The sequence below is a fragment of the Capricornis sumatraensis genome, chromosome X (assembly GCF_032405125.1).
Source record: "Capricornis sumatraensis isolate serow.1 chromosome X, serow.2, whole genome shotgun sequence".
NCBI lineage: Eukaryota > Metazoa > Chordata > Mammalia > Artiodactyla > Bovidae > Capricornis > Capricornis sumatraensis.
In genome coordinates, this window is record NC_091092.1 from 68,172,703 (window position 1) to 68,185,505 (window position 12,803).

At 40.3% G+C, this 12,803-nt stretch overlaps 1 protein-coding gene across 1 annotated transcript in view; it reads left to right on the top strand.

The window, feature by feature from the left end:
- Positions 1 to 4,308: 4,308 nt before the first annotated feature.
- The window catches only part of RPS6KA6 (ribosomal protein S6 kinase A6), a 186,596-nt gene continuing 178,101 nt past the window's right edge, over positions 4,309 to 12,803 (top strand). Inside the window, exon 1 of the mRNA XM_068962121.1 lies at positions 4,309 to 4,386. Within this exon, the coding sequence (XP_068818222.1) occupies positions 4,309 to 4,386 (78 nt within the window). The remainder of the gene's footprint in view (positions 4,387 to 12,803) is intronic.

The following is a 12,803-nucleotide window of genomic DNA, read 5'->3' on the forward strand; positions in this document are numbered from 1 at the left end:
TAAAATCAGGTAATATGTCTTTGATACAAGAAGTCAACACAGAACAGATAGGCATTAAACTTCTCAAGAGTTAAGTACTGTCGTACATTTTATTTTTATTTATTTATTTATTTATTTTTTGTCGTACATTTTTATAACAGACCACAGTTTTAACATAGTGTCTGGCTAAAGTAGAAATGTTGTTTGTCCATCCAGCACGTTTATTGAACACCAGCCATATGCTGTGAATGCAGAGCTTAATTAATTCACTACCATCAAAAAGCTCAAAGTTCACTGGTAAAGATAAAGAAATGCTGAAATTAGTATATGGAAGTACATATGAAATTAGTATATGTTGTGGAAGTACAGAGGAATGGGTGGCTAATTTATCCCTGGGATGAGTGGAAAGAAGGAATGAATAGGGGAAGTTAAGCTCCAAGAGGCTTCACAGAGCAGCAGAGTGGGGTAAAAGGTTTGGCACCAGGCAGACCTCGTTTTAATTCTAGACTTTTCCTTTATTATCTGTGAGGTTTTGGGAAAATCATTGAACCTTAGGCTCAGGTACCTCATCTGTAAAATATAGATAATATAAGTTTTTACAAGTTCTTAGGTAGGCTAAATGAATCCATGAAGAGCATAAGCCTGGAGCACAGTCGGCTCTTTTCTCAGTAAATATTAGTTAATATTGACTGCTATTGCTTCAGTCGTGTCCGACTCTGTGCGACCCCATGGACTGCAGTCTACCAGGCTCCTCTGTCCATGGGGATTTTCCAGGCAAGAGTACTGGAGTGGGTTGCCATTGTCTTCTCCTATTAAGAGAAGTTATCTACAAAGACTAGGATAGGGAAGAGACAATAACATGTGCATAAATTTGACTGGAATATGAAATGGTACATGAAGCTAGGAAGATAGAGGCCAGATGGTGAAAACATTTAAACATCTGTATTCAGAGTTAAAGAGTTTGGGTACTTTACTGGAGATGATAAAATAATCACCGGAAAATTTTGATCACTTGGCTGCCAATGAGGAGGATGGTTTGAGGAGACAGTATAAATTTAGAGTGAGAAAAATCAGTTAAGAGGAATCATTGTTATAATTGGTTCAAGTAAATATTTTATGAGGTGAACTGAGTCAATGGCAGTGGGGATGGAGCAGACATTTAAAAAATAATTGAGATAGGAGAAAAGACTTGTTAACTAATGGAAAGATTTGAAAAATGAGTCTATTAAAACCATTGAATTGAGGAAGGGAATTTAATTATTTAAATTATTTTTTAATGAGACATGTATATTTATATATTGGAGAAAAAAATGGCAACCCACTGCAGTATTCTTGCCTAGAGAATCCCATAGACAGAGGAGGAGCCTGGTGGGCTACAGTCCATGGGATTGCACACTGTCAGACATGACTGAGTGACTAACACACACACGTGTCTATATCTTAAGGGGAATGTTAAATGAATGAACATACATGAAAGTTAAATTTTATATAGAAGCAGAGTAATACATTCATAGTGAGGAAGCTTCTTAATATAGTTGATGTGGTATATTTATCAAATGCATAGGAGGAAAGGACAAATTCATTCATTCAGAAAAATTTACTGTGTATTATTATGTTAGATGCTGGATGGAATAAATAAATCAATCATATATCACATGTTGATTAGTATTATCAAGAAAAAGCAGGGTGAGGCTAGATAGTTATGGGAATGGTGTTTTAGAACGGATGGTCATAAAAAGACTCAAATGACATTTGAGCAACAAACTAGTGGGTGGTAGAGGTCATTAATTATTCGAAGATTAGGCAAGGAACAGGTTAGTTAGGGTCGAATCTAGAATTCAGTTAGGTATCCAAATAGAATAAGCAGTTTCATGTACAAGTCTAGACTTCAAGAAAGTGTTTATGGTTAGAGATAAAATTTGACAGTCTTCACCATACAGATGGGATTTAAAGCCGTGGAACAGGATGGGATACGGGAATACCTAAAATGTTGGGGAAGGTATAGGTCAAGGACTGAGCCCTGAAGTTCCAGTTTTTAGAGATTAGGAAGATGAAGGATGATATAGCAAAGGACATGGAGAAGAAATGGCCAGTGATGTAGAAGGAAAATGAACAAATGTTTTGCCCTGGGGGCCAGGTGAGGATAATGCTTTAAGAGACATGAACTACTTCAAATACTAATGAGTGGTTCAGCAAGTTGAAGTAAGTAACAGCATGCTTTTTGCTGATAGGAAACGTTCAGTAGAGGAGAAAAATAGATGGTTTGAAAGGGGCAGACAGGAAGTGGAAGAATTGCAGAACAAGGCCTTTGAGTAGGCAAGAAAAGATGATATCCAGTGCTCAAAGCATTGGCGGAAGCAAGGTCAGTTCAGCCAAAGGGAAGTCTACCTGCATGTGGGTACACGCTCACATATTTTCACTGTTTATAGCCCCATGTCTCCACTATTTTCAAAGCTTTCATTTTTATAGAGTCATATTCTTAAAGCTTCCCTGCTGGCTCAGATGGTAAAGCGTCTGCTTACAATGCGGGAGACACGCGTTCAATCCCTGGGTCGGGAAGATCACCTGGAGAAGGAAATGGCAACCCACTCCAGTATTCTTGCCTGGAAAATCCCATGGATGGAGGAACCTGGTAGGTGCAGTCCATGGGGTCGCAAAGAGTCGGACACGACTAAGCGCCTACACACACACACATATTCTTAAAACTTAATTTCTCCCTGGGGTTTTAAGCTGAGTAGGTGGGAATGATCTAACAGTCATCTTTGATTGCAATTCAGGTACAACCTCTGGTTCACTTTACGTTGCCAGTGCTAGAAGCTAGACGGTGAAATAAACAGAGAGCATCGTTCAACGTTTTCCGTGGAGCACAGTATCACAGTCCCAGGTGTAGTACGTGGAAGAGGGTGTTAGTTTATGTCTACCGTTAGAAATCTCGCCAAGGTACTGAGCTGGCTTAGTCGCTGTTACAGTTGTTCTTTCAAGTTCTTTGAAGTGTTAAATGTGGAATAACATTTTTACTCTAGGTTTTGAAGTATTTCCCATGTATTGATCATCTCCCATGCATGAGGCTATACTTCATCTCAGTTAAATTGCTAGCATGGTACAGTGTGTGGCTTAGAGTAGCAAAGCAGTAAATGATTTGGAGAAGAGAGAAAAATGATAATTTCTGTCACTACAGGTCCAATATCCTCAGAGCGGGGTGGAAATGAAGTTAGCTGCGTACACTCTGTCTTCACTGCCTCACGTTGAGCCCAATAAGTGGTGTACGTTATGTATGTGAATACTGGAAACACGGGGTGACATCGATAGTATGAAGACAACCAGAGTAAATACCAACACTGTGAGCAGGACAAAAGGAGAGGGGAGAGTTAGGCAGAGCAGTTGTACCACTTTATTTTAAACGGATTTTATTCCTGCCTCCAGCTTCTACCGGCTAATGTACACTGGACTAAAATCCCTGCCTTAATATTTGTCACTAAATACCAAATGGGCATGCCTCGGGGTGTATAGCGCACCTGCTTTTGCAAGTACTGAAAGCAGGTATTCCTGGAGTCTTCCTCTGACACTGACTCCTCCAAATGCTCATGAGGGACCCCAGCTCCCAAACCTTTTTCGGGACTCCTGCCGGCAAGGCTGTTCTGTTGACTTTCGAAGGCCTGCTGAGCATGTGTGAACAGCGCCGCGCATGCTCCGTGGAGCGCGCAGGTTTACCGAGGAGCTAGCAGAGGATTTTACTACGCCTCTCCCGCCTTCCCTGCCCAGTAAGCACCCCCCTCTCCCAACCCCCACCACGCGATCCCTCGCACCTCCCCGCCTACCCCCCCGCCGCCACCCCCCCTCGCTTCACCCTAGGCTGGGGAATCTCCATTGACGTTTGGGTGACGCTGCCGTGCCGCCGCGGTCGGGAGTTCCAGGCGCCGCACAGGTAACGCCGCCGCTGCCGCCATATTGACAGAGCTGGGAGGGGGCCCGAGGGAGCGGGGAGCTGGCGGGGCGGGGAGCGGGGAGCTGGCGGGGCGGGGGGCGGGGGGGGGGGAGTCACCGCCAAACGACTGTCGCGGCGTTGGCGGCAGTGGTGAGCACAAACCGAGCGGCAGCTCTTGGAGAGGCAGCACAGAGTTGTCTTCTCCGTGGGGAGCAGCAGCCTGCGGTGGCGACGACCCCTCGCTTCGAGTCTTTGAGGGACCCCACGGCGAAGGCAGCTGTCGCTGAAGGCGAGGCTGGGGATCCCGGCGGTGGCGGCGGCGCAGTGGCAGGCAGGCTCCAAAAACGGGATGCGCGGCCGCTCGGGCAGTTGGCAGCTCCTGTTCGAGTGCTCCTGAAGGGGCGATGCTACCGTTCGCTCCTCAAGACGAGCCCTGGGACCAAGAAATGGAGGTGTTTGGCGGCAGTGCAAGCAGCGGCGAGGTTAGTGTGGTGGCCAAGAGGGGTTGGGGCCACCCCCTTCCTCCTCTCAAGACCGTTGCTGGGGGGCCCGGGGGAGAAGGGGCATGGGGCTGGGAAGCGAGGTGCCAGGCCAGGCCCCTTGAGGCTGCGGGGCGGCGGACAACGCTCTGCTCGAACCGCGCTTTCTCTTGGGAGCCGGCGGGGATTGGGCGGCGGGCTTGGGAGTCAGGAGTAAGTGCAGCCCCGGCCAGGCTTGGCCTCGGGGGAGTATCTGTCTTGCGGGCCACGCCAGAGTTGTGACTAAGTTTCTTCACTTTTCGACCTGAAGTGGAACTGGGGGATACGCCAGGTGCCCGCGCCTGGCTCCGCATGTTTCTCTTTCTCCGCTGCGCCAAGTGTGCTAGCTGCCAATTTGAGGGACAGCTGCTGACTCCAGCTCTCTATTGAACACCGGGTGCTTTAGGAACCCAGCGCAACAGAAACAGCAAGGTGACGAACTCTGGGGACATTTACACATAGGGATGAATGCTCCTTAGTTACTTTTCTCATTTCTTTGTGGCTTGTTGTGGTTCTTTGTAACAACCTGAGCGGAGATTAACTGGAGGCAAGGTTTCTTTATCTACACTCAGGTGATGTTCTGCAGCCTCCTTGGCGGTCTCCTGAATTCTACCGCCCTCTTCCGCCCCTTCTCCCTTTGCCCAACTGCTGTCCCCGCCCCGTTGGTCAGTGAAAGAACAGGCAAAGTAAACTCCAGCCCTTATAAGAGGAATCTTTGGTAAGACAGCGAGGTTCAACCAAAATATTTTGGTTCGCCTCTCTTCCCGCTCTTCTTACTTCCGAAACTGTTCTGGTTATGCTTTGGTCAGCTGAGCAGTGAGAACTCAGATGTGCACAGGTTCTTTGTTTTTTTTATTATTGTTGCTTTGTTGTTTTTGTTGTTACTATTAGAAGCAGGCAGCGTTTAAAAACAAAAACAAGACTTTTTGGAAAGTCGGATGTTTTTCTGATAACCTAATCTATTGACAGCCTGGTAGTACAGTAGAGGCCATCACGATTACAGATCTCCGAAAATTTTGAAGGCCAAATTGATTCACAGTAGGATATTTTGAGGTAGGACTTGAAATCCTCCACATCTCTAGGTGCAGACTTGTCTTTTAAATACTTGCTTCATCCTTAAAAATATACGTTAGACTGCTGTCTGTTTAATTTGTTCTTTTTCTTTTCAAATTTCCAACTGAGCTGGGGTTAAAATTACATGCCAGAATAATATTTAATAAGAAATGTAGTGCAATATGGAAAAAGTCTAAAGTTGAACCCTCTCTATTTATAGGAAATATTTTACTATTACACTAAGGAATTCCTAGATATATTTTAATATTCTACATCTCTTAAGAACAGGATAAATTAAGAGGGGTTTGTTTCTTCTTGGAATGTTTCATACTTGCAAGAATTTTCTAGAAGATTACTCAAGGGAAGAGGAATTTTGTTTAATTTGTGTGTGTAATCTTTTGACTTATAGTTCTAGGCATCTGGTTTATAAAAACAGTTAAATGCTTGGATAAAAGGTTGGGATGGGAGGGGGGAACCATTCGCATGCTTGCTATTATTTTTGTTAACTTTGAATGTAGAAATGTTTTAAATTGTAATTACCACATATGGTTTTTTTTTTTTTTATTGTTTGCAGTATGTTTTAGGTATTATAGAGATTTAACAATGGGTCTCTCTACCTCAGCAATTTGGAAAAATACTGGAGTGGAAATTGTTAATCCCTATGAAGTAAAACGAAAGGTGAAGGTAATGTGGTAAAGATAGTATTTCTGCCTTCTTTGTCTAAAACAGTTATGAGTGGTTAGATTTAACCCTGCAAGTGACTTAATTAAACTTTTTTCTAAAACAAATATTCTAGGTGAAAACTAACCACTACATCTGACCTGCTTAGACCTGTTTAGTACTCAGAACAGGTTATGTTTTTGTTGTTGTTGTTGTTGTTATTGATGTTTGTTTATAATGGCTTTCTTTTGATAAGGAGACACTTTTACTTCCCAGAATTTATATTTATTTTAATTACATGTTTGTTGATGTTGGCTTTGGAAATGTTAACCATTGAATGTGAACTTTGCAGCCCTCAATCATGATAGTTTTTAGGACTAAGGGTGCTTTCATTGTAGAATATATTTTTTGAATATGTGTTGAAATCCTTAAAGAAAATGTAAGTATGAATCTGTTAATTTTAATGTTACAGGAAACTTTAATGTCTATTTCTGTGTGTGTTAAATCCTGATAAAATAAAAGATTGTATACACTATCATATTTTGTGGAATCTTTTTCAACATCTTTTGCTGTCTTGTTTCATGGGCAGTTGTTAACCTTTGAATTATCATTCAGAAGTGTGATAATTGGTTGTTTAGCCTCTTAACATGTTTTTGCACGGGAAAAAATTATTAAGGATAGTTATGTTTTTATACCAGTGCACAGTAATGAGGTATAATGATGAAGCGTCTAATCACTGTAACATTGTTCAATGGGAAATGTGTCAGAGGTTTCAAACAAGAATTAGATTGGTTCCAGTGAGAGGTGGGGAATGGGCCTGAAAGGGGAAAGAGGGTTCCTGGGAGAGGGGAAAATAGGATAAGCAAGAAGCTTTGGTTCTGAGAGCTCTTGCAGAGAATGTCTCAATTAGGTCTATTGGGAATAGGGACTTCAAAGTATATTATCTCTCAGGCAGCCATAATTTTAGCTATTGCCTGAATTCTGTCAGCGTCAGGGAAGAGATATAATGATGAAAACCCTAATCACTGTAAAATTGTCCTATGGGAAAATGTGTCAGAGGTTTCAAGTAAGAATTAGGAGGTGTGATGGGTATTGGTCATTCCTGGACAAAGGTCATTAAGAGTAGCCTGTTTTAGTAGTAAAGTGGACTTTTCATGAAGTAGTGCCATGTACAGAGTTTGTGCACTTTCTGTTTTGGTGAGAGACTACTTGATTCCTGATGGAGTTTGTTATAGAATTTTCAAATTGTATATTATATCACCATATTATATTAAATATTTATTGGTACTTTTATATTATTTTTTAGCATACTGCTTATGTTTAAGGAAGTTAGTTTTGAAAGTAATACAATTCATTGCTAAAACAGTTTGGGGCTAAAGCCACTGACTCTAAAAATTTAACTAGGACATCAGATATATGGCAGATTGGGAAAAACTGCTAATTTTAATTAAATTCATGAGACCCTGTAGTAATAGAGCAAAGAATATGGGCTTTGGAGGCCAGTTTAATCTAGGTTCCAGTTTCACATCCAACTTACACTAGCTCCACTGCAAGTTACCTAACCTCTCTGAGCTTCATCTCTAAATGGGAGAACAACTGTCTTCAAGAGTTGTTATATAAAAACTAAATACCTTGCTGTATTTAATTCCTTAGCAAAATGATTTGCACATAGTATGTATACAGTTCCTTCTCTTTCTCCATTGTCACCTCTTTTTTCTGCCCCTAAATTCTGAATTATTGTCAATTATATTAAAACCTGGAGAAGGCAATGGCACCCCACTCCAGTACTCTTGCCTGGAAAAATCCCATGGACAGAGGAGCCTGGAAGGCTGAAGTCCATGGGGTCACTGAGGGTCAGACACAACTGAGCGACTTCACTTTCACTTTTCACTTTCATGCATTGGAGAAGGAAATGGCAACCCACTCATGTGTTCTTGCCTGGGGAATCCCGGGCATGGGGGGAGCCTGGTGGGCTGCTGTCTATGGGGTCGCACAGAGTCGGACATGACTGAAGTGACTTAGCAGCAGCATATTAAAACCTTGTGATTTAGATAACCATGGTCATAGCTTCAGTTTTCCTTATTATGAGTGGTTTTTTCATAAGATCTCCTTCTTAGATCATTTCATTTAAGTATATTGATCACATTTGTAATGATAGGATGATTAAAGATGAAATACAAAGTTATATTTAGGAACACTTTGGGGGATAAGGAGAGGCAAATAATTTGTTATAACTAGCTAATGAGATGTTTCATTGACATTTTTCCTATTTTGAACTTTTGTCATGGTAGGAATTGGTTCAGTTCATGAAGTGTTTATTGGGTACAAGGCAGTTCAGTACATAGCATTGTAATGTGAAATGTCTAAAGATATACCATCCTGAATCCTGCCCCATCCCCATGGGTTTACATTCAGGTGGGCAAGATAGTCATATGCAGAAACTGCTATTATACAAATTACAAGACTGTCAACAATGAGGTGGCTGTGATGGTGGTTTAGGGAATAGATTTAGTAAGGCATTGTGAAAGAGGTGGAATTTGAGCAGGGCATTGGAGAGTGGATAATATTTTCACAGATTAAAGGAACCTATTTCTGGTGGATGAGGGCAGTGTAAGCAAAGGCATGGATGTGTCCTTGGAGGAAGGAGGAGTATGATTTGGTAGGATATAAGTCTATGATGTGAGAATGGGAATATAGTGTGAAATATGAGGTATTCATCTAAAGGTAGGCAAGGCCCAGATTGTATGGGGCTTTTAAAGCTAGTATAAAGGTTGTCAGTGTTCTGTAAATGGGAGCTACTGAAGATTTTTGAGATCATGAATGGCATGACCAGATCTGTGCTGGCAATAGCTGATGGCAGCATGTAGGATGGATTGGAGTTGAGGAGAGACTGAGGGTGGGGAATTTTAATTAGTGAAAGTGAGTTTTTTTTTTTTTTTTAACAAAGACAGAAGGCAGTAGAAAGGAGAATACTGAGGGAGAGACCTTGAAGAGTTAAAATAGTTTAACAACTGATCAGATATTAGGGAGTAAGAGAAATTAGAAGTATTGTGGTAGGACTTAATTCAATATAACAGATATTTAATGCATGCTTGCCAGTAAAAGTGTCTGTTAGCCACTAGACTAGTATAAAGATAAACAAATATTTGCAGCGTAGGGAGATAGAAAGCTAAAACAACACTGCCCCAGTTGTGTCTTAAACAAGAACAAACCACTCTAAAGATTTCTGGCTATGCTTGGCATGCTTAAAATCCTTACTTCTAAAGGTGAATACGCTTATTACTAGCTGAAAAGTTTTTCAGTGCTTTTAAAATAGTGCTTTAGCCTGAAATTTTTGCTTTATCAGTATTCATCTTAAATAGCAGCCCACGAGTACAGAGGGCTGTGCTGAAAATAGTGACTGGTGCTTTTTTCTAGAATGCAATAAAGAGAACAGGGATATCTGTTTTTCTTATATACTCTCACCAGGTTTATTTGGACTAGAAAGACGGGAGTGGCCAACAGGGCCCTGACCCCAACCCACCACTGATGCCTTCCCAGTTTTTCCAAGACTATTTTACTTTAAGCCAGTCTGGTCTGGAAATATTCAGGCCAGTTCCTTCAGGGCAAAGCCTCTGTATTTCCCTACCTTGATTTTTTTCTTCAAGAGAGGTAATCATTACCTCACCATTCCAAAATAAGGCCTGACTTGGTTCTATTGCTTTCTCTGGCTATATTGTTTCAGTACCGCCCCTTTCAGTCTCTCTCATCTATAATTTTGAGAGAGAAATATAATATTTTTTTTCTGTTCTTGTAATTTCTCTCTTGGTGGATGCTGTCATTATCTTTAGCCAGCAGTTCTCAAAGTCTGGAAAGTACTTGGAATCTTGAGGTCTTACTTTTTAATACTTTTGTCAAAATTTGCTGTATAATGTTTATACATTTATGTGATTTCCAAAGATAATTTACTGTTCTTGATGATGGTTTTATTTTCTTTGTCTATATTGTTTTCTTTTGGTTTATTTTTAGGTGGGAAGAGAGTTGAAAAGAGATTTAATTTATTTTATTTTTGGTTCCACTGAGTCTTCTTTGCTGCTTGTGGGCTTTCTCTAGTTGCTGTGAGTCGTGGGTACTCTCTAGTTGTGGTACTCAGGCTTCTCATGGCAGTGGCTTCTTTTGTTGTAGAGCACTGGCTCTAGGTGAGTGGGCTTCAGTTGTTGCAGCTCGTGAGCTCTAGAGCACAGGCTCAGTTGCTCCTCAATGGCATATGGAACCCTTCCAGACCAGGGGTTGAACCCACATTTCCTGCACTTGCAGACAGATTCCTAACCACTGGACCACCAGGGAGGTCCCAGGAGAGAGATTTAGAGCTAAGTTTGAACTGGCTTTTGTAGATAATAGAGGTGTTTTCTGAATTGCCCTGGAGGCATTCTACGTAACTGGTTTTGCTGCTAGATTTTAACTCTTATCTGTACATTTGAAGTAGGTCCTGCTGTGTGTGTGTGTGTGTGTGTGTGTGTGTGTGTGTTCGTATGTGAGAGAAAGAAAGAGAGACTGAGAGGGAGAGTGTGTTTTGTTTATTCCTTGCTTCCATTTCACAAAGTATTTCAGATGGTTTATAGGAGATAAGATCCAATAAAAATTATTTTGATATTCAGGATAAGAGGAAATAGCATAGAAAGGATGGGAAGGATGGAGGATGGGGTTGGAGGGTGAACTAGAACACAGATAAGATGCTCTAAAGGTCTGCTACATATTTAAAATATAGTTTAATTTCAAATTTGTCCTTGATTTCCATGGGCTGGTAGTTTTTAGTTTTGATCATACATCGGATGGGGCTTCCCTGGTGGCTCAGTGGTAAAGAATACACCTGCCAATGCAGGAAACACAGGTCCAATCCCTGGGTCAGGAAGATCCCCTGGAGAAGGAAATGGCTACCCACTCCAATATTGTTGCCTGGGAAATCCCATGGACAGAGGAGCCTGGTGGGCTACAATCCATGGGGTCTCAAAAGTGTTGGATACGACTTAGCGACTAAATAACAACAGCCTAGATCAGAGATATCTGGGAATTAAAAAAAAAAATTTCCATGATGGTGCCTAACTCACAGAGATTCATATTTAATCTGGTGAGTGTGTGAGCATCATTTCCTAGGTGATTGTGATATACAGCCAATGATAAAGAGCCACAGCTCTATGCCAAAAGGAAAAAAAAAAAATAGTCATGTAGTTCTCATTATCCAACAGGAAAAAAAGCGTCTGTCAATTCCTAAGCCAGTAATTAGCTGGAAAATAAATTTTCTGTGAGTTATGTTTTTTGTATGTTTTATTCTGTTGTTCTACAGTATGATGGGAGCAGAGAAAGTATTTGAAGTATCTTATACTCTTCCTGTGTAGATTTGAGGAATTTCCTTTTCTATAAGAGAAAAAAAAGTTTAGTGACCTGTTTTAACCTTATAATTTTGAAGCTAAATAATCTGCATACCTTACTACTAGCTAAGGGGATAGTGACTCCATTGTGAATAAAATATCCCTTCATTAACAAAAATTTCAAAGGCCACAAATAATTATTCTTACTATGACTCCTATCTCTCTTTTCTGTAAAGTGGTTGGGGACAGACTTTAAGAGGATATGTAGTAATTTTAGCACCTAATTAAATTTTTTACTCAAAAAGACGTTGGAATCCATTCCATCTTAAATGTATCTCTTAAGGGAAAAAGAAACAACATTTATTGAACATGTATTATCTCTTCAGTTTTACTAACTCTTCAAAACAGTTTGGTGTGAAAAGGTGTATCTTTTTAACAGATGAGAAAGACAAAAATCAGTGGAAGGCACAGTTGGAATTTGAACTGAGATCATTTTAAATTCATGTTTTTCCCTGTATACATTGTTGTCCCCCTTATAAAGATTATATTGAAGATGAGAAGACATAGACAAGTTGTTGACAACCATATCAGATCAGTAAATCAGAATTGCTGATTGAATAGCTATGTTCACTCAAAATAAAGGTCAATAAAATCCAAGGAGGTTTTATGTAGACATAGACAGGTTAATTCTCAATTTCATATATAAAAGCATAGGATCTAGAGTATCTAAAACAGTTTTGAAAAAACTAAAATGCAAGAAATCACTCAATATAGGGTAGTAAGGCAGTAAAAACAAATTAAAGCAGTGTGGTATTGGAAGAATAAACACATAGATCAGTGGAACAGAATAGGGAATCCAGAAATAGTCCACTCAAATAGGCTCAACTGATTTCTGAGAAAAGTGCAGAAGCAGAGTAAAGGTCTTCAGTTTCCTCATATATAAAATGGAAATTAATGTGTTTATCTCTAATTATTTTGAGAAGTAAATAAAATCATTGTTCTTTGCATATACTCTCTGACAAGAATAATAAAGTTATTGCTGTTTTTAACAAAATAAGATTTAGATGTCTTACACAAAGGACTTCTTTTACTCTGATAAATAACTCAATGGCCAATTTAAACTTGTTTCACATTCCCCAAGGTTGTATTTTTATGAAATTATAAGGACCTCATATCTCTAAGAAATTACTACAGTGAGAATTGCTACTAAAGAATACCATGTATGTACACATGCCATGTAAAAGTGTGCATTCATCTATACTACACACAATACATGTATCTTTTGAAAGTAAAATTTTCCAAAGCATATGTTGTAGTTTG